The 18,337-nt window shown below is 41.1% G+C and overlaps 1 protein-coding gene across 7 annotated transcripts in view; it reads left to right on the top strand.

The window, feature by feature from the left end:
* The window catches only part of GHR (growth hormone receptor), a 132,167-nt gene that overhangs the window by 47,197 nt on the left and 66,633 nt on the right, over positions 1 to 18,337 (top strand). For all 7 annotated transcript variants that reach the window (XM_062621804.1, XM_062621802.1, XM_062621805.1 and 4 more), the window contains one exon: positions 8,686 to 8,765. In XM_062621804.1, coding sequence (XP_062477788.1) covers positions 8,696 to 8,765 — 70 coding nt within the window. In that variant the 5' untranslated portion in view covers positions 8,686 to 8,695. The remainder of the gene's footprint in view (positions 1 to 8,685; positions 8,766 to 18,337) is intronic.

Genomic DNA, 18,337 nt, shown 5'->3' with positions numbered 1-18,337 from the left:
AGGTTTTATATTCAGATTTGTACAGACTTAAAGCATCAAATCAGCAGAGAAACAGCGCCAGGTATGATCGTACAGAGGGCATAGAAAAAGAAATTGCAGTCTCATTGTTTCTCATTAACACAGACCTTCTTAAAAAGAGATACTCACTTGCAATTCTGGAAAATGGTTTTATTGAGTAGACATGCTACTCTGTATTGGTTGGAATGAGATTTAAAATTAGCGTCAATCTGTAAATTACTGATGAAATTAAATCAGTATAGTTCATATTTTAAACTGATGAGAACTTCAGGACATACACAATTGCACCAATTTAAATGTACTGTTTACCCTTATACCTTCTGTCTAGCTGATTGATCTTTGTATGCTGACCAAGTGATAGTAAATACGTGAGTACTTTGAGTCATGAGTGGCTGTCCAGAAATGCTGCTCAAGTCCTTTGTATGTCATTTTCCACCTTTCACTTAATCCACTATTTAAGTTAATGGCTTCATACATGCCATACAGGCTTTGTTATATAGTCTTTAGTCTGATTAGGAGTACATGAATAATTTAGTATGTAGTTAAACCATGTAATTAATTTGGCTCATGGTAGTGCACCATTAAGTGCTTCCATTAGTCTAAGGTAAATACCAGAGTCATGAACTTAAATTTACAGCTTCTTGAAGATGTTTTTCCTTTCATAAATATTTTTTATATATAAAATATTGCTTAAAATTAAAACCCTGCTTCCCCCTGATTTCCTGAAACTGCGCTTTGAGGTCTGAAAAGCAGGTTTGGCTTCAAGGTGAAGAAGAAATTGAGGATGCCTTGTTCAAAACACTAGTCTATAACCAAACACTGTTCCAAAATGACAGAGCTCCTGCTGAGCTCCTGTAAAACAGGGTTTGGTTGTAGCCCAGCATTTTGAACAAGTTAAGGGTTTCAGGGAATCACGGGGTGCAGATCTTTCATGTTACAGAAAAGCTCCAAGAGATCAGATGCAGATTTATGGTGTGTGCAGAAATGTAACTGACTATATTTGCCCAAGTACTAGTATGTTTTTTTAATTTGAGTGATACACAGGTACTAGCACACAGAAGAAGGCTTGCAAAGAAAATGCCAGTTGTAACAGTGGCATGCCAGCAGCACAAATAAGAAGGCTATGTAATACTAAGCATGTGAAAAATCGTGTTTGTTTTCCGTTGTGTTCTAGCATTACTCCCAGTAGTGTCACATAGGTGGCTTTCCACAACAATTTCTGTGCTTCACCATTTCTTCATAGTTTCTTCAATGTGCTAAGGACCCTGGCTATGCTAGGGGAATTACTTGGCCGTGTCCTCTTGTTAAATATTTAACCTTGCCTGCTTAAAATCGAATGTCTTTAACTGCTTTGCTGGCTTGGTATCACACTGCTGAGTCCTGATAGGATTTAAACTTCAGTGCTAGAAAGGCACTGAAGAGTTTTTTGGTTTTGATCTTTCGGATTGTGAGGCTTGGGGGCTTTTTGGTGGTGGTGCTGGTTTTGTTGGGGTTTTTGGGGGGGTTTTGATGGTTTGGTTATTTTTTTTTTTACACTAGCACAGAAATGTTTTACAGCCCTGGAAATATTTAATCATAAAGTGTGAATAAATGTGTCAGTGAAATCTTTTGCTTTGAGTAAGAACACATTTTTAGTACAGATAACGATGGGGTAGGTTTGGGTTTTTTTTTTTTTCCTTTTTTGTCATGATACTTGACATTAAGTTAATGTATTATACTTCTTCAGACAAATTGGAGTATACTTTTTGCTTCTATAGAGAAATTCTCTTCTTTGCAATTGATTGTAAAAATAACAGAGCTATTTTATTTCTTTTGGATGACTTGGCTAAGGATTAATAATAATTTAAAAAAAAAAGTAGCCTAGGAAAAATTACTATTAAAGTTGAGAGATGTGTTTATAGCCTGAAGAAATTACCACTCTCATAAAGAAGCCTGCATCCTCTTTCTTAATCATACAAGTACATGTAAAGCTGAGTGTCAGCTCAGCGTTCACATCTGCATGATAGCAGCTGAATGTTGCAGTTTCTTTCAGGTGAGACGCATGTATTTTACTGCTTCAGTATGTTTTGGGGACTGAAAGGCAAACAAGTCACTTCCAATTTAAAAATTATCTATGCAGAAGACAAAAACTTAAGATGATAACTTCCATTCTCTTTGAGCAATTTTCTTCTCATGGAGGTAATCTACTAGTCTTACAGCTAAAGTCTTCCGTTTACCTAGTCCCTTATGTTACTGCTGTCAAAGCATAACAGATTTTATTGTAAGTAAAGAATTGATATGTCATATGCCACAACCATCCTTGGATTTTATAGCCCAGTTCTGGAGTATGACTTTGTAGCTAGTTTAACCTAGAGCAGCTTTTTGTACAACCCCAGAGCAATATCCAAACTCAGGATTCATTGTCGAGCTCCTTAACTATGTCCAAGAACTGATAACTGTTTTGCCTGTTACAGGTTCAAGTGCAGTTTAAAACAGAGTACTTAGCTGACACATCTGTCTGCGAGGAAAAAGAAATCAGCTCTGGTAAAAGCATTGAATGTGTCTGTTACAGTGGGGATACACATAAATTTGGTGTTAAAACGAAGCTTTCATATAGTCTCTATTCCAAAACTAAAAGGTTGTTCAGGTGAAAAGCAACCAAGTTTTCTAAATCCAAAGTGAGGAATTATTTTATTAGATTCAGTTTCCAATTTTAACAATTGAAACTATTGTAAATTATTTAGCTTAAATAGAACTTTAATTAATAATATAAAATTGCCTTTTCCATGGTTTTAGTTAGTCAGAATGATGTACCTTTTAATAAACTTGAAATTTGTGTCAAACCATGCATAATAAATGCAGCTTTACACCGGCATCCTTCATTCTGTTCCAGTGATGCTGTCTTTCGTTGTTAAGCTTTGTTGGTTGCTTGGGGTTTTTTTTGTTTGTTTTTTTCTATTTTCCATGAAATGTGCCCGTTATAAGATCTGGGTTGTTTTTTTTTCAATTTACCTTCTGTGGTATTATTCCTTGTTCTTTTCATATCCCAACTAACCTCACACACTAGGTGAATGGTGTGTTATTCATGCCAACTGAGACAATTTGTTATTTCTCTTTCTTAACAGGGCTGAGTGTATAGCACTGACAAGAGTTCTGTAAAAACAGACATTCATCCAACTGCCACTGATGACTCAATCGAGCTGTAATATCAGCAAGCAGGGGAAGAATTCTTTAGGTCTGTGGCGGTTTTAGATTGTGTTGATTGAAAGGGCTGTAACTCATTTCGTCTGCAGAATGACTCTGTCCTGTTGGCATTCAGGGGGGTGAGGGTAAGCAGGCAAAATTACTTCAGCTGTGTATGATTAGTCAAACCAGTGTGCATGTTTTTATGCAAGCACAGAAAGATTTCCTCATAATGTCACTATTCATGTTATGAGATAGCTGATAAGGAGTATCCATGCTGAAAAATAAAGGCCTTTCACCCAGAAAAGTTTGGCCAGGATATGTATGTATCTGTGTCTGTAATTTGTAGATGTATAAACAAGATGCAGGACAGATCTGGAGAGCCTGCAGTTAAATTCCCTTCTCAGAACTTGTTCTTACTTGGTAGTGGATGTATGTATTGGTATGTATTCACCTGCATTGCAGTCTCCTGTGTTCTTGTCTGCGATCTGGTGGAATGATGAAATGTAGCAATGTACAGAAAAGCTCCTCAGATTAATGCTTCACTCATTAATTTTGTGGTTAGGTTTGCAGGAGGGAGGCCACTTTTGGTTCTGGACTAGCTATATTTGTTCTGCTTTGGCAAGCAGTGCTAAACTGGTTGTGGTTACAGGGGGAAAAGTCTCTTGTATTTGGAGTAGAGTGAGTTAATAGAGATGACAAAAGCAGAAGTCCCTTCACAGGCTGTTTAACAAGGTGTAATGCCCTTGTCCATCCTGTAGGTCCTTTCAGGTTAAGGAGCTATATAAATGTCAAGATCTCACTTCAAACAACAGTTTTGTTTATAAGCAAAACTTCTAATGGTTTACTTTGAGTGTTAACATTGTTACCTGACCAGAGTAGATGCACACTGTTCCGTATGCTGTGACTAAACTATTTCTTTTCTCAGGGATTATGTTAGCCCGGTTTCCCCTATTTATGCTGACTACGTTCATGAACCACTGGAGAGATGTCGTGTTTAAAATCACTTGTGATTGGCCTTACTCCAGCATTGCTATAGAAAAGGGCCAAGAATTTTTTTTATCCTTTTTATAACTCCTGGCTCCCTTTCTGTTCTGAAGCAATTAGCCTGAGCTGACCCCTAGCCAAATGTTCCTGTGGTCAAGTTTCAGCTGGCTTGAGGAGAGTCAGCTGCTGGTTTTTTTGGGGTTTTTTTTTCTGGTTTTAGCTCTCTTCATTCTGACAAACTGCTGGAGTTGGTAAGATACAGAACATTATTCCTTAGAAAAGTGTATTTCAGACACTGAATTTTTTTCCTACTAAATAAGAGGACTTCATTAGTGGCATGTGTCTTTCATTTACATACAGGAATAGTGTTGGAAGGCAAATATGACTAGGTTGTAAAAGGTCAGTTTTGTCCCAGAGCCAATAGAAAAGCTGTTCCTTGCTAAATTAACAGTGCAGCTTTTGAACAATACTGTTCTTGTTGGCAGCAAGCTTGCAAGCGCCCTAGAGGAACAGCAATGGGTAGTGACAAGACAGATTTGTGAGAACTGTGCAAGGCAGTAGTCAGCTGGTGGTGAGGCATGTGGCACTTCAGAGAGCTCTTCTTTCAGAAGTTTTATTCTGTATCACCAGAAGTGGTACATGCTGGGGCAGCTCCTGCTTTGTACTAGGTTTTCTTCCATGATGGAGCTGTGTCTGTGTAGCTCTCCCTTGGCCTCTGATACCTCTGGATGCGTAAGTTGTACCTGCAGCCCAGCAATGCGTTTGGTGCAGAGCAGTCACAAAGTCCCTGGTGCTTCACAGCCCCTATAGAGTGAGAAAAACCTTGCATATGAGCACAGCCCTAGGGACTGTGGGTTTGAGCTCAAGGAAACTAGCTCAACTTGCCCTTTCCAGAGGCTGTTGTACAAAGGGTGAAGTGTGGCCTATCCATATTTTCAAAGGAGAGCAGTTACCATTTTTGAGCTCAGTTGTGTCCCTGTTGGCAGGTTCAAAGTACACTGGTTGGATTTTTCTCACACATGCAACTTGTCTGAATGGGTAACTCAGTGGAGGATGCCATGTGGATTTAGGCTGAGCAAAGACACTTTGCCTTGCTAAGGTAGTGCATTTGTGAGAATCCACATAAGTACAATTTGTTTCTATGCCACATTTTACTAGTAAAAAGGCCAGGAATTAAGCAACAATTTTGATCATCTTTGAGGTTTAGGAACACAAACTAATCCTGTGCACTGTTTCGGAGACCTAGGTGTTTTAATCGAAGTCTGGCTCAGCAGGGACTTGTGCAATAATTACAGAATCCCTCTTAAACAAGTAGTAGCAGCAGCTGGTGGGGTGCTGTGTCCTCCCCTCCAGCCTGGCTTCTCACTCTCATGCCTGTGCTGCTCCTGATGTGCATCTCTGTGGACTCCTGATAAAGCTGGTCAGCAAACAGATTTGTTACAATAAATGTTTATGGATTAATTATAACTGGACCAGTTTTTTGACAGTTCAGGTCATGCAGCCATGTAAACAAGTCTGCCAGCACAAGGGGAAGAGCAGTACTGGAATGAGATTGTTTTTTATCTGCAGCATCAAGATCTTTCCAGAGTTCAAGCATGATTTTTGATCACTGGAATGTATTTGCAGGCTCTTGGGTTGGTGTTCCAGCTGTCAAACCCCTCTTCCTGGGAGGAAGCCAAGATGGCTGCTAGTTGCAGTGCAGGGACAGAGGGCATAGCCCTGCTGTGGCAACTGCACATCCTGGTCCCACCACAGAATTGCTTGATGCTGTTATGAAAAAGGAGACAGTGTTCACAGATGTGCTTTGAATGATCAACTCCGTTGATGACATTTTCTTCTCACAGGAGAACTCCTGTGAAGATTTGGTCTTTTCTTGTGGCTGTTACTAGGCAGGAAGAAGTAGGAAGGCTTGGAGAAGAGCAATAGGAAGATCAACAGGAGCTGCTGAACTTGGAGAACAGGGACGTGTGAATATGGACCAGCAGGGAACACTTGGGTATTGATACAGGGAGGGAGCAGGAGGGGTGTAAATAAAGTGACCTTGTGCTTAGGCCTGTGAAAGAATAAACAAAACTGTAAGGAAAAAGTAGAAGGGCTGAAGGAGAGGGGGAGACTGTGTGATGGGTTAGAAATCATGTAAGAGGGGGGAATTGGCAAATACAGGTGAGCGTTTCAGTGATTTAATAAGAGACAATAAGAATCTTTTAGACAAGAGTACAGATGGAGCAGGAGAAGGATTGAGCTAGCTGAAGGCGTAGCAGGTGAACCTCATGCTGTGCGAGTGTAGCTGCTCTCCAAGAGCATTGCTGGCCTGTGATTGCTTTATTAGCTCTTCCCAGCAGCTGCAGCCTTCACTGCTCCTGGTCCTGTTGCTCAGGCTGCCTCTCTCTCACACTGCCCCAGATCCTCCTTAACATGCCTCCAGCCTCACTGTATCCTTCCCTTCCTCCCCGTCCACTTGAGATTGTCACCTCTGGAGAGACCCATGCACTACTTGGCCAGGGGAGAGCCCTGCCCAAAGCCTGGCCGGTCCCCAGCACTCCCTCAGCTCTTCTCTGTGCAAGCGGCCCTGTGCCTGCTCACACCGGCTGCAGGGTGCAGTGGGAACATCCCCTGGCTTCCCTTTGCAGGTCTCGGTTAGACTCTGCCAGCCTTGAGCAGTTTCAGTAAATGTTTCGTGTGCTGGGCCTGAAACTCAAGAATTATTGAACAGTTGCAGTAATGAGGATGTGAGAAATACCATCTGATTTTCCAGTTTTGCACTGAACAGCATGAATGAGAAATCCAGTAACGGCTTTGTTTTTTTTTCAGTACTGTGATTCAACCTGTTCTCTTGCAGTAAGAAGACAAAGGAGGGAATTATCTTTTAAATGCAGTGTTAGCATAGTTTTACATACTCAGTGTGCATGTGTTTTACAGTTTCTGACTAAATTCAGACTTTGCTGATTCTATGAGGAGACTGACTAGGTTTTGATACCCAGATTTGACAGCACCAGTTGTTAATCAGTAGCGTCCGCTTAGAAATTGTTACTCATTCATGGGCTTGGTTGGTTGAACACTTGTGATTTAGTCTCCTGTTAGATGGAGAAAGAAAATGTCCAACTGAAAACACTCCAGTGTAGAAACAAGGTTTGTCATACCAGTGTATCGTCAAATGTAAAAGTGGAGCTATTAGACTCACTCTCTGCTGCCTCACTGAGCAGGGGTGACTGTACGTTGGCAGTTCTGTGCCACAGAACAAGAAACTGCTGCCTGACCTGTTTCAGCATTTGTGTTCATTTTGGTGTTGTAGCTTTGTTTTTTGAAAGTCTCCAGTGGTCTCTGTGCTCCACTGGCATGGCTGTAAAGTGATTTATGCCATGTATGTTTTCCCCTACTACATATGGTGACTTGGTGAGCTTTTGGGGGCATGGGAAAATTCTGTGCAGAAGGCTGTACTGTCCACAAGTCTAGTGTATCCCAGTTTCTACCCTTCCCTGTTGTTATTGGATGCTGGTGATGGCAGAAGCAAAGGAGTGATGGGGTTGTAGACTATGTGTGTGTCATCCAGGTAAATTAGGGAGGAGTGTGGGGAGCCTGTAAAGGCCTGTTGGGTTATGCTTGGGTTGTAAAAGTTTGTATGGATGTGCTCACGTCCATCAGGAAGTGTCATCCCAGAAGTATCACAGCTAGAAGCTTCCAGCATCTGACAGCCTCCATGACAGCCCCCAGACAGCACTAAGGCCAGTGTTCCAGGTTCTGCAGGGTGCCACTAGGGAACAGACCAGAGAATTAGCCTGGGTAGCTCTCATTCTTGCAGTACCATAGCTTCTGCTGCCCTCCCCACTTCTGTCATGCCGCCTGCCATGGGCAGTGACTGAAGGTACTAAGCCAGTGTTTTGCTGTTAGCACCCACTTGGCTTTCTGGTGTGACATCTGGCTTATTAAACTGCCATCACTCCTCTCAGCTTTACTGCATGTAGTTAGTTCTAGATCCAGGAAGGATTATACATAGTGTAAAAGATGAATACAGCTTCAGAAGAACATGTGCTAGAAACACAGCCATCATATCACAGAACCATAAAATGGCATGGGTTGGAAGGAACCTTTAAAGGTTATCTAGTCCAGCCTCCCTGCAACGAGCAGGGATATCTCTGAAGGAGATACTGTCCTTTTCCTACTTTGACATTTACCCTAGCTTAGTCATTGGAATCCATCCCCCAAAGACTGCTGGGGGAGAGTGTGGCTACTGCTTGAAAGCAGGCTAGAGATCAACAGTACTTGTTTTTTTTTCTCCCTGTATATTAAATGAACTAGAAACTCATAAAGCTAGTTCTCATACGAAAATACTATTTACTCTCTGTCCTAGACTGCAAGATGGCTTACAACTTTATGGGGCAGTAATCTGTAAACTAAATACCCTTCTGGTTTCAATCCAATCAGAAATTCAGTAAAACTAGATCATATTTTAAATGTCATGTCATATTGCTTAGTAATATTGGTATATAAAGAAACTCTTACTGTCTTCTTTTATTACAGAATTAGAGGTATGGATCTTCGGCATCTGCTGTTTGCTTTGGCACTGGTCTGTGCAAATGACTTACTTTCTGCAAGCGACGGTAAGTTCTATCATACCTTTTTATGCCTTTGTGTGTGTACATATATATATCTTTTTATAAAAAGTATTTTTATACTGTATGTATCAGGACTATGCAGGTTCCTTGATTTCAGCAACCTGGGTACGTAATGTTGAAATGTGAAAAATACATCAGTTGATCTTGTAAAGATAGTGGCTGCAATTGAAATATGTTGCAGAACAAAGCTGAATTTCATATCATTAGATATGTGTAATGTGTGAACAGGCTGGATCAACGTGGTGTTAAATACCTGGGTTTTCTTTGGTCAGGTACTGAAGTAATGAAAGAGTTGTGCGGGGTTATTTTTTTTTTCTTTTTTTTAGTTGAAACTGGTGGGGGTTTACCTTAAGTCTTTTTAGTACATTTGTGTGTTAAATATAGAATTACTTGGGCGCACAGAGGAAGCATTTTAAGTCTGTACACTTTGGGTCTGAGGCCAATATGAACAAGTTTCATAAAAAATACACTTAGAAATTCTTGAGGAGAGGTTATAAAAGGGATTTGAAAAGAACATACAGCCTCAACCGGCCAGCTGGCTGTGGGTAGCGAGCAGAAGCCTTTTTAGCAAGAAGCTCTGAAGGCACATCCTGTTGTGTCCATGATTCAATAGATCTGCTAAGGGTTCACATCCACTGAACATTTCTCTGGTTTTCCACAGTTGTTCTTCGATCCTTATCTACCTCAGTTCTTCCATCTTGTGAATTAAATGCCAGGCTAGAAAGTACTTGGTTCAACTGAGCTTTCTCTGATGTTTTTTCTTGTAAACAGCAATGATTTAAAACCATATCGGTATCATCCTGAGTCTGGTGGGTCCATTAATTCCTGTGGGAGTTTTAGGTTGTGTTAAACTGATCTGCTTATGCTGGTTGCTCCTATAAGCAAATACAGCTTAAGTTGGTCTGCTCTTCCTTGTTCTGGCCTATGGAGAGCAGTAACAGTTTCCCGTAGTTACTAATTTTATGCAAACGTGTCACTGCTTCTCCCAGAGCCACAAAGCAGAAAAGTGGCTCCTTAGGCCCCTCCTCACTTCCTAACCAAAATCATGTGAGCAGAGGAAGGCAGTTTGACAAGTAATTTTTTGGGAAACTGGGTTGGAAAGAGCTTCCACAACAAACTGCAAGTCAGTGAGGATTTCTGACATCTCTCAGTGTTTGTTGGTGGTTTTTTTTTTCTTTAGGTCCATATTTACATGTAACTGAATGAAAATTAAATACCTGTAGAGTTGCAAACCATGTTTCATTAGCATTTTTAGTGATAGTTTTAGAATGTTACTAAACCAAACAGCTATGGCGTAGTGGCCTGTAGGCATAACTGTACTAGAGTTTAAAGGTATAGTTGCCCTCCTTTGCACTGGTACAGTCCTGTATTTTGTTGGAGTTGTGTATTTAAAACTTCTGAATGCTGATATTTGGAGAAGCACTGGAGAGATAGAAGGGGTATTACCTCATTGTTAATGGAGCTGAAATAAGATATAATTAGAACTAAAATCAGTTTTCAGACAATTTTTCCATAATGGTAACTTTATTTATTAAAAAAGGAGCTTGGATAGGGGAAACACAAGTTTCTGTTATTTACTTCTATGTTATGTGGCTCAGACACCTGTCTTCTGTGTTACCAAGAAGAGATTCTCTTCTCCCTGGAGGGGTATTTCCTTAACATTTACCAAATTTGATTTTGGTTTCTAGTGTATCCAGCCATTGAAGGCAATGAATGAATCAAGTTTTCACTTTTGTTCCCTACTTTCATTTCTTACTTGCAGCAGGACTTCATTCTGGGAAATAAGAGTGCCTGTTTAAGAAGTGTCTAAGGAAGTGTGGGGCAGTGTTTATTTTCATATTGTAATCGGGATGAAACAATATGGGGCCTTTAATGTGTTTTGAATCCTTCTATGCCTTCTGATTAGGTTAAAAGAAGAAGAATTTTCAGATAGTAATTTGCAGAATAAAGCTTTTTCTCCCTTTGTGTAACCAATCTCTCTAGTTAAACCTATCAACTGAAATAAAATTTGCTAATTCCTCCTTGGTTCTGCTCAAATGTGGGAAGTCAGTATTTCACAGTGAAATATGATACATGTACCAGCTTCTATTCATTGCCTCATACAGAATGGTCAGTAGAACAAAAATGCGTGTGTTCTGACTTGCTCCTTACCCCACAGCATCTGCATTTTACAGTACGTTCATTCAATAGACAAAAATAATCCCTGCCCAGATACAGTCTGCTGGACCAATTGATTTCTCTCTCGAGGTTTAAGAGCACATGAGGATTTTTTGGTCATTGGTAAATGAGGTGTGGTCCAGATGTCCTGCGTTTGGTAAAAATCTGTGTTATGAATAAAACTTAACCATGACCTTGCCTTTGCGTGACGTTGTCTATACTGATGAAACAGTAATTTCCATGAGCTTACCTTCAGAAACAAAAATTGATGAATATTTAAGTTGTGTTCCTGTGATTAAATCTAAGACACAGTACTAAATATACATGTCCTGTTTTGTTGCATTGTTAAAGAACTGTGTGTGTTGAAGGGAACTGAGGTTTTTGTCCCAAGAATAAATTTCTAACCTCTAAACTGCTTGTAATACTAGAACACATTTATTCTGAGTAGCAGAAATGCTCCACTGAAAAAGACAAAAAAGTGTAAGTTGAACAGAAATATTTGAGAGAACATCCATTTGCCATTCTTGCATGATTTAGAGCAGTGTGTTATATGAGATCTGTTTATTAGATGTTTTGTTTTTTTTGTCCTCCATGTGAAAGTGCTTGTACCTGCAAAAGTTCTTAAGAGCGTCCAGCCTCACTCAGGTGATGTATTCTGACAGTCTTACAGAGCTCTGCCCAGTGTAGTCTTGCGGAGGCCTTCCCATAAACTTAATTAGATGTGCTCCATACCTTCATGGTATCTCATACGTTGCTTGAGGGACTTATCTACAGTCTCATGGTTCCCTAAAAAATCCACTTCAGTAATTGTATTTCTTCTGGCAGCATATGCAGAAATTAAGACGTACTTGCTAATCTTGCACCAAAGCATGTTACTGAGACAGTGTAACACTGACTTGTACGTGAAGGCTTTTATGTCTTGAAAGTAAGTAAAGCTTACATGCAGCCTTACAAGAGCCTGTGCTTTAAGCTGGCTGGCTACTGTGGGGCTGGATCCACCCTTGGCACACAGTGAAATCCCATACGTGTTTCCTCCTGGCAGGAGACAGTGTGTGAGGCTAGCAGTTGGCCAGGCAACGGCACAGCATTTGAGACCAGATACTGCAGATTTAGTCACCTATTTGCTGTCCCCAGACTTGTGCCAAGTTCTGCTGGAGGCTTTTCATAGATTGAGCTCGTTTTCATGCTCTCCTTCTTCAAAGAGCTTGACTTGAGAGCTTCTTAAACGGAGGCTGTGGCTAGCATGAACTGACAGGGGTACACCCCCCATCTCTGAGATGGTGATCCTAAATGTGTCTAGTGCATGTCTGCTTCAGTTCCTTTGTAATTCAGAGCTGAGCAAGTCTGGGACTTGCAGCGTCCTACCAGGGCACACTGACCCACACACACTTTCCATGTCCTCAAGGTGCATGCTGCACAATGGTTAAGAGAAGAACAGAGGCAGTGGTAGAAATTAAGTGTAAAGGCCACAATAACAGGAAGGTAATTTATAATGGATTTGTATTACTATAGGTAAATGGAGTTTGTGCCCTAAGGGTTCAAAAACCATAAGGGCCATATTTACAGCTAATGAAGACATTTTTGTTAAGTCAACAAAATTTATTCTTATAGAGAGTTTAGGTTGCTTTAAGGATGCAGAATTGTGTGATTGTAAAATTTAATTTAATTAGGTACATGAACAAGAAAGAATACTGCTTCAAGAGAGATTACCCACATCTATGTAATATTAATTGCTCAAATTAAAAAAAAAACTTATATTCATGTACGCATACACAATTTGTATTTGAGCTGTTTATATTAGTTTAACTGTGGTGTTTCAAGTACATACCCAGCATACACCTAGGTATTTTGGTTTACTGTACCTGCTGACCTCAGAAGTATTTGAGGGGAATTGCTTCAGACACAGATTGCAAAATGTTTAGGAAACAATTTTTGTCTGCTTGTTCCTTCTGTACAACTTGTGAGTGTAGGTCACATAAGGACATGGAGGAATAATCTGGGAATTCATCCCAGTTAATAAAACAATACATAAGCTCACACAGTTCCAAAACTGTTTTTTTCCCAGTGAAAAGTGGGAAATGTTATCATTTTTTTTATACTAGATCAAAGTTAATTCCAGACTGTTACAGCTATGCTAATGCAGCCTCTGAAGCAGGTTTATAGAGACATTCGTATTTAATTTAGCACAATAAAAATATTTAAGTGAACTCGTTTTGTACAGTGATAATTTTAATAGCTGCAAGCCTGAATTTATTTTTCACTTTACCAGATTTTAGAAATATATTTATTTTTTCCATCACAACTTCCTTTTATTTATTGTATGGAACTCGATTTTTGTTATGCTCGAATGTTCTATTTTCCTCCCTTTTAAATAAGAAGTAGGATTAATAATTTTCCCTTCTGAGACATATCAAAATACAATTTTTACTTGCATAAAAATGTCCTTCTATTATGCTAGTGTCTGCTCACTTCTCAAACTTGGATTCTTTTCATGTATTATGTGTTCAGATTAAACCATCTAAATATAGATGTGCAGTGGATATCAGAGCTCCCACTTACAGAGCTGCAGATGGAATCTGCAGTCAGGAATCTGTGCCTTTTGGAGCAGACACTTGAAAGCAGGAAAAATATCCTAGGCAGTCTGAAATACCTTCAGCTATTTAGGCAACTGGTTTTTGCCCTATTTTGCATAGAGAGAGCTATGTAGTATCATAGAATCATAGAATAGTAAAGGATTCCAACCCTCCGGCCATGGGCAGGAGCACCTCACACTAAACAGTGTCAGCCAAGGCTTTGTCTAACCTGGCCTTGAACACCACTAGGGATGGAGCATTCTCAACTTCCCTGGGCAACCCATTCCAGTGCCTCACCACCCTCACAGTAAAGAATTTCTTCCTTATATCCAGTCTAAACTTACCCTGTTTAAGTTTTAACCCATTACCCCTTGTCCTGTCACTACAGTCCCTAATGAATAGTCCCTCCCCAGCATCCTTATAGACCCCCTTTCAGATACTGGAAGGCTGCTATGAGGTCTCCACACAGCCTTCTCTTGTCCAGGCTGAACAGCCCCAACTTTCTCAGCCTGTCTTCATATGGGAGGTGCTCCAGTCCCCTGATCATCCTCGTGGCCCTCCTCTGGACTTGTTCCCACAGCTCCATGTCCTTTTTATGTTGGAAGACACCAGAACTGTACACAATACTGCAAGTGGGGTCTCACAAGAGCAGAGGGGTACTTTTCTGATAATCTGTACTATTCCATAACGTTCTGCTTATTTCCCAATAAGCTAATGAGCCTCATATGTTGCAGCTTCACCTTAGAGCTACTTAATTTTTTGGGCTGGCAAGTGTACTATTTGCTAGTGTGATGAATACCAGCAGAGCTCCCAGGTCAGCAGGTTTGTGGCATGACCTCTGATTATGTTCTGGGCAGAGACTGAGAGTAACATGAATGCATCTTTGCCAGACTTTGCCGTGTGACTGACAACCTCAAGGTCATTTAAACGAGGAGCCTCATCCCTCCAACTGTCCAGTTGTTCATTATCTCCCTATTTTTCCATACTAGAAGCTACTCCACACAGTGGTCCTTCGGCATCTCTGTCAGTTACTGTGGGGGAATGGTGAATACAGTAATTTCCCCTGGCAAAGCAGAAGGCCTCAGAAACGTGGGAGCTGTTTAATAGACATCATGTTTGGATTTGACTCAATCAGCTTGGGTAATCCAATTCACCTTTCCTCCTTTCCCAGGGGTTAGGTAACCTGGGAGGTGTGTTCTATAACTCTCATGTCCCAAGTTGCCACTGACAGCATTTCGCCCTGATGGGTGATACTTCATCAACATCTGAGCTCTAGAAGTATGTAATTTCACTACTGTAGGATGTTGCTGGTCCAAGCATTCCTCTGAGAAGTCCTGGATCAAGATCTTCACCCTCACAGTAAAGAACTTCCTCCTTATATCCAATCTAAACTTCCCCTGTTTAAGTTTTAACCCATTAACCCTTGCCCTATCACTACAGTCCCTAATGAAGGGTCCCTCCCCAGCATCCTTACAGGCCCCAGCTGCTCAGTCGGAAGCTGTAGGCCTTCAGCTACAGCCAAGATGAGGAGTCTTCTCACTGGATTTACAGGATAACAGTGGGATGAAGTGGCAGATGGGGGTTGTGTAAAGGCATAGATTTGACTTTTGTGATACATGGAGAAATTAGTCTAAGCAGATAGGTTCCTTTGAATTGCAGCATATTATCTGCTGACAAAGGGAAATTTGTCCATCTCTTCATGGAGTCTGGGGGTACCAGGGCCTTTGTGGCTTGGCTTGAAATGTTCAGAAGAAAGATCAATAGCTGTGTGGAGTCTGAGCTGACAAAACGTTTTATGGTTTAGAAAAACTCTAGTTCTGTAGATTGGAGTCAGTGTAATGACAAACTGTTTCTCACACATGAAGAGCATTCTTTTATTTTTAATTATTTTTTGATGTTCAGAAAGACTAGACATACCTGCATATGGAACAATTCTAATCTTGTTAGGAAGGGACAAAAGATAATGGAAAAGAGCAGAATCTTTATTAGCTTAAGCTACGAACTCTCTCGCGTCCTCTCAGACATTAGTGCCATACTATAGTTGGTAGTCATTTTTTTTATTGTGGTCATTTACTCATCTTAATTCTTCTAACTGGTGTGTCTTTGCTGTGGCCTTTCTCTGCATTACATATTTTCTCAAGCATAGGCAACTATCAAGTGTGAAACACAAGCCAAAGCAGACCTGGCAGTAAAACCTGAAAAGCTCAAAACTGTGATCCAGCGTAGTGTATCCTGGTTTACGTGTACAGGGGTGGAACTGTCGAGAATGTAAATTTGAAACTTGTACCTACAGACAAAGCCTTCAAAATAGATGCCTTATTTCCGGAGGTTTCAGGTATTTCTGAGCAAGAAATCTGTTCCATAATGTAGAAGAAATTGCTATAGAGTCATTCCAGGAGCCAGGATCAGAAAGCTTGGCACAGGGAGGTGTAAGTTCTACCACTCTGCTTTGGCTAAGCCATTTCAGCTGGAGGTAAGAGTCATTTTGGCAGAGAGCAGAGTAGTATTTCCATCATCACTTTCCACTGTGATTAGGCTTGGCTTTGATGGCTAGCAGAAAAATCCAAGGGAAAGCCTTAAATCTGTGCACTTCTGAGTTATTTTCACCACTCTTGCTTCCTCGCCAATTGTATATATTTCAAATAAGCCATTTGTCTTCCCTCTGTGATAGTATGTGTGCTCTCATATTGGTAAGAAAGGATTTCACCTTCCTTTCTTCTCTGTTGGGAGCATACATAGACTTTAACAGGAAGGGATTTGGGATTTCTAAGAGTGGAAGACACATACTGGAAATTAATTACAGACAGGCCTATATTTTGTAAGAAAACACAGAAAAAAAACATAGTGCTGAAATTTTCAGGTATAGTAATCTTAAATTATGCACCCAAAAATCTGTACTTAGGCTTGTAACTGAATGGATCCAGTGTTTCAAATGCTAACCTATATTGCCAGAGACCTATCTCTTTTTGTCAGTTCCTCCAAACTATGTCTGTGACTCCCAACATTTACTGAAGTTTCAAGCCCCTGGATATCTTCACCCACAAGCCTGCCAAAAGCACACGAGCAATCAGTTTTAGTCAGACACCCTGCAAAATAACGTACTTCCCGTAGTTATCCCATTCACATATCTCTGTTATCTTTAACATTCCTGCTATTGTGTTTATTTCCTTCATTGCTCTATAGTTGACATTATTATTTTCTTCTCTTTTGAACACAAACTTGCCAGTTTGCTGTCTTTTGATTGCTAGGTTTTGAGGTCATCTGCAAAATTGGCCACACCTCTGTGGTTAGTGCCAGATGCAGTAAAGTCAGTCTTTCTGCCTCTCAGCGGCAATATTTGTAATCCCAGTGTACATCTTCGCTATCCCAGGCAGACCTGTAGAATGCAGCCAAGCCATCAGCATGCATACTGTTCCTCCTGTGAAACAGAACTGTTCCTCCTTTACCAGTGATGAGCTGTACTGAAAACTGCTGGCTGGTGGTGGCCACTTGTGTCTTGATTTTTGAGAAGCAGCAGTGAGGCTGGTTTGAAATACGAACTTTTGCCCATAGTCTAAGAAGCTAACAAGTGGGAAAAAATCCTAGTTTCAGTTTTTACTTTCACTTGTTTTGATTTTTTAAAATGTAGTTGTATATTTAACGGATGGGGGTAAAACAGTTGATGTCATCTATCTGGACTTGTGCAGAGTGTTTAACACTGTCCCGCACGACATCATTGTCTCTAAATTAGAGAGACATCAATTTGACAGATGGACCACTCGGTGGATAAAGAACTGGCTGGATGGCTGCACACAAAGAGTTGTGGTCAATGGCTCAATGTCCAGCTGGAGACCAGTAACGAGTGGTGTCCCTCAGGGATCGGTGTTGGGACTGGTCTTGTTCAACATCTTTGTCGGTGACATGGCCAGTGGGATTGAGTGCACCCTCAGCAAGTTTGCCGATGACACCAAGCTGTGTGGTTCGGTTGATACACTGGAGGGAAGGAATGCCATCCAGAGGGACCTTGACACGCTTGTGAGGTGGGCTGATGCCAGCCTTATGAAGTTTAACCACAACAAGTGCAAGGTCTTACACCTTTCTGGGAGCAATGCCAGGCACAGCTACAGGTTGGGCAGAGAAGAGATTCAGAGCAGCCCTGCGGAGGACTTGGGGGTGTTGGTTGATGAGAAAATGAACATGAGCCGGCAGTGTGCGCTTGCAGCCCAGAAAGCCCCGTATCCTGGGCTGCATCAAAAGGAGCGTGACCAGCAGGTCGAAGGAGGTGATCCTGCCCCTCTACTCTGCTCTTGTGAGACCTTACCTGGAGTATTGTGTGCAGTTCTGGTGTCCTCAGCATAAAAAGGACATGGAACTGTTGGAACAAGTCCAGAGGAGGGCCATGAGGATGATCAGGGGACTGGAGCACCTTCCGTATGAAGATAGGCTGAGAAAGTTGGGGTTGTTCATCCTGGAGAAGAGAAGGCTGTGTGGAGACCTCATAGCAGCCTTCCAGTGTCTGAAGGGGCCTATAGGGATGCTGGGGAGGGACTCTTCATTAGGGACTGTAGTGATAGGACAAGGGGTAATGGGTTAAAATTTAAACAGGGGAAGTTTAGATTGGATATAAGGAAGAAGTTCTTTTCTGTGAGGGTGGTGAGGTGCTGGAATGGGTTACCCAAGGAAGTTGTGAATGCTCCATCACTGGCGGTGTTCAAGGCCAGGTTGGACAGAGCCTTGGGGATGACATGGTTTAGTGTGAGGTGTCCCTGCCCATGGCAGGGGGGTTTGGAACTAGATGGTCTTAAGGTCTTTCCCAACCCTAACTATTCTATGATTCTATTTTATGTG

This window comes from Pezoporus occidentalis, unplaced genomic scaffold (assembly GCF_034315485.1).
Source record: "Pezoporus occidentalis ecotype Australia unplaced genomic scaffold, CSIRO_AGI_Poc_V1 ctg234, whole genome shotgun sequence".
NCBI lineage: Eukaryota > Metazoa > Chordata > Aves > Psittaciformes > Psittacidae > Pezoporus > Pezoporus occidentalis.
Note: the sequence above shows the minus strand (reverse complement) of the source record. Positions and strands in the feature narration are given on the sequence as shown.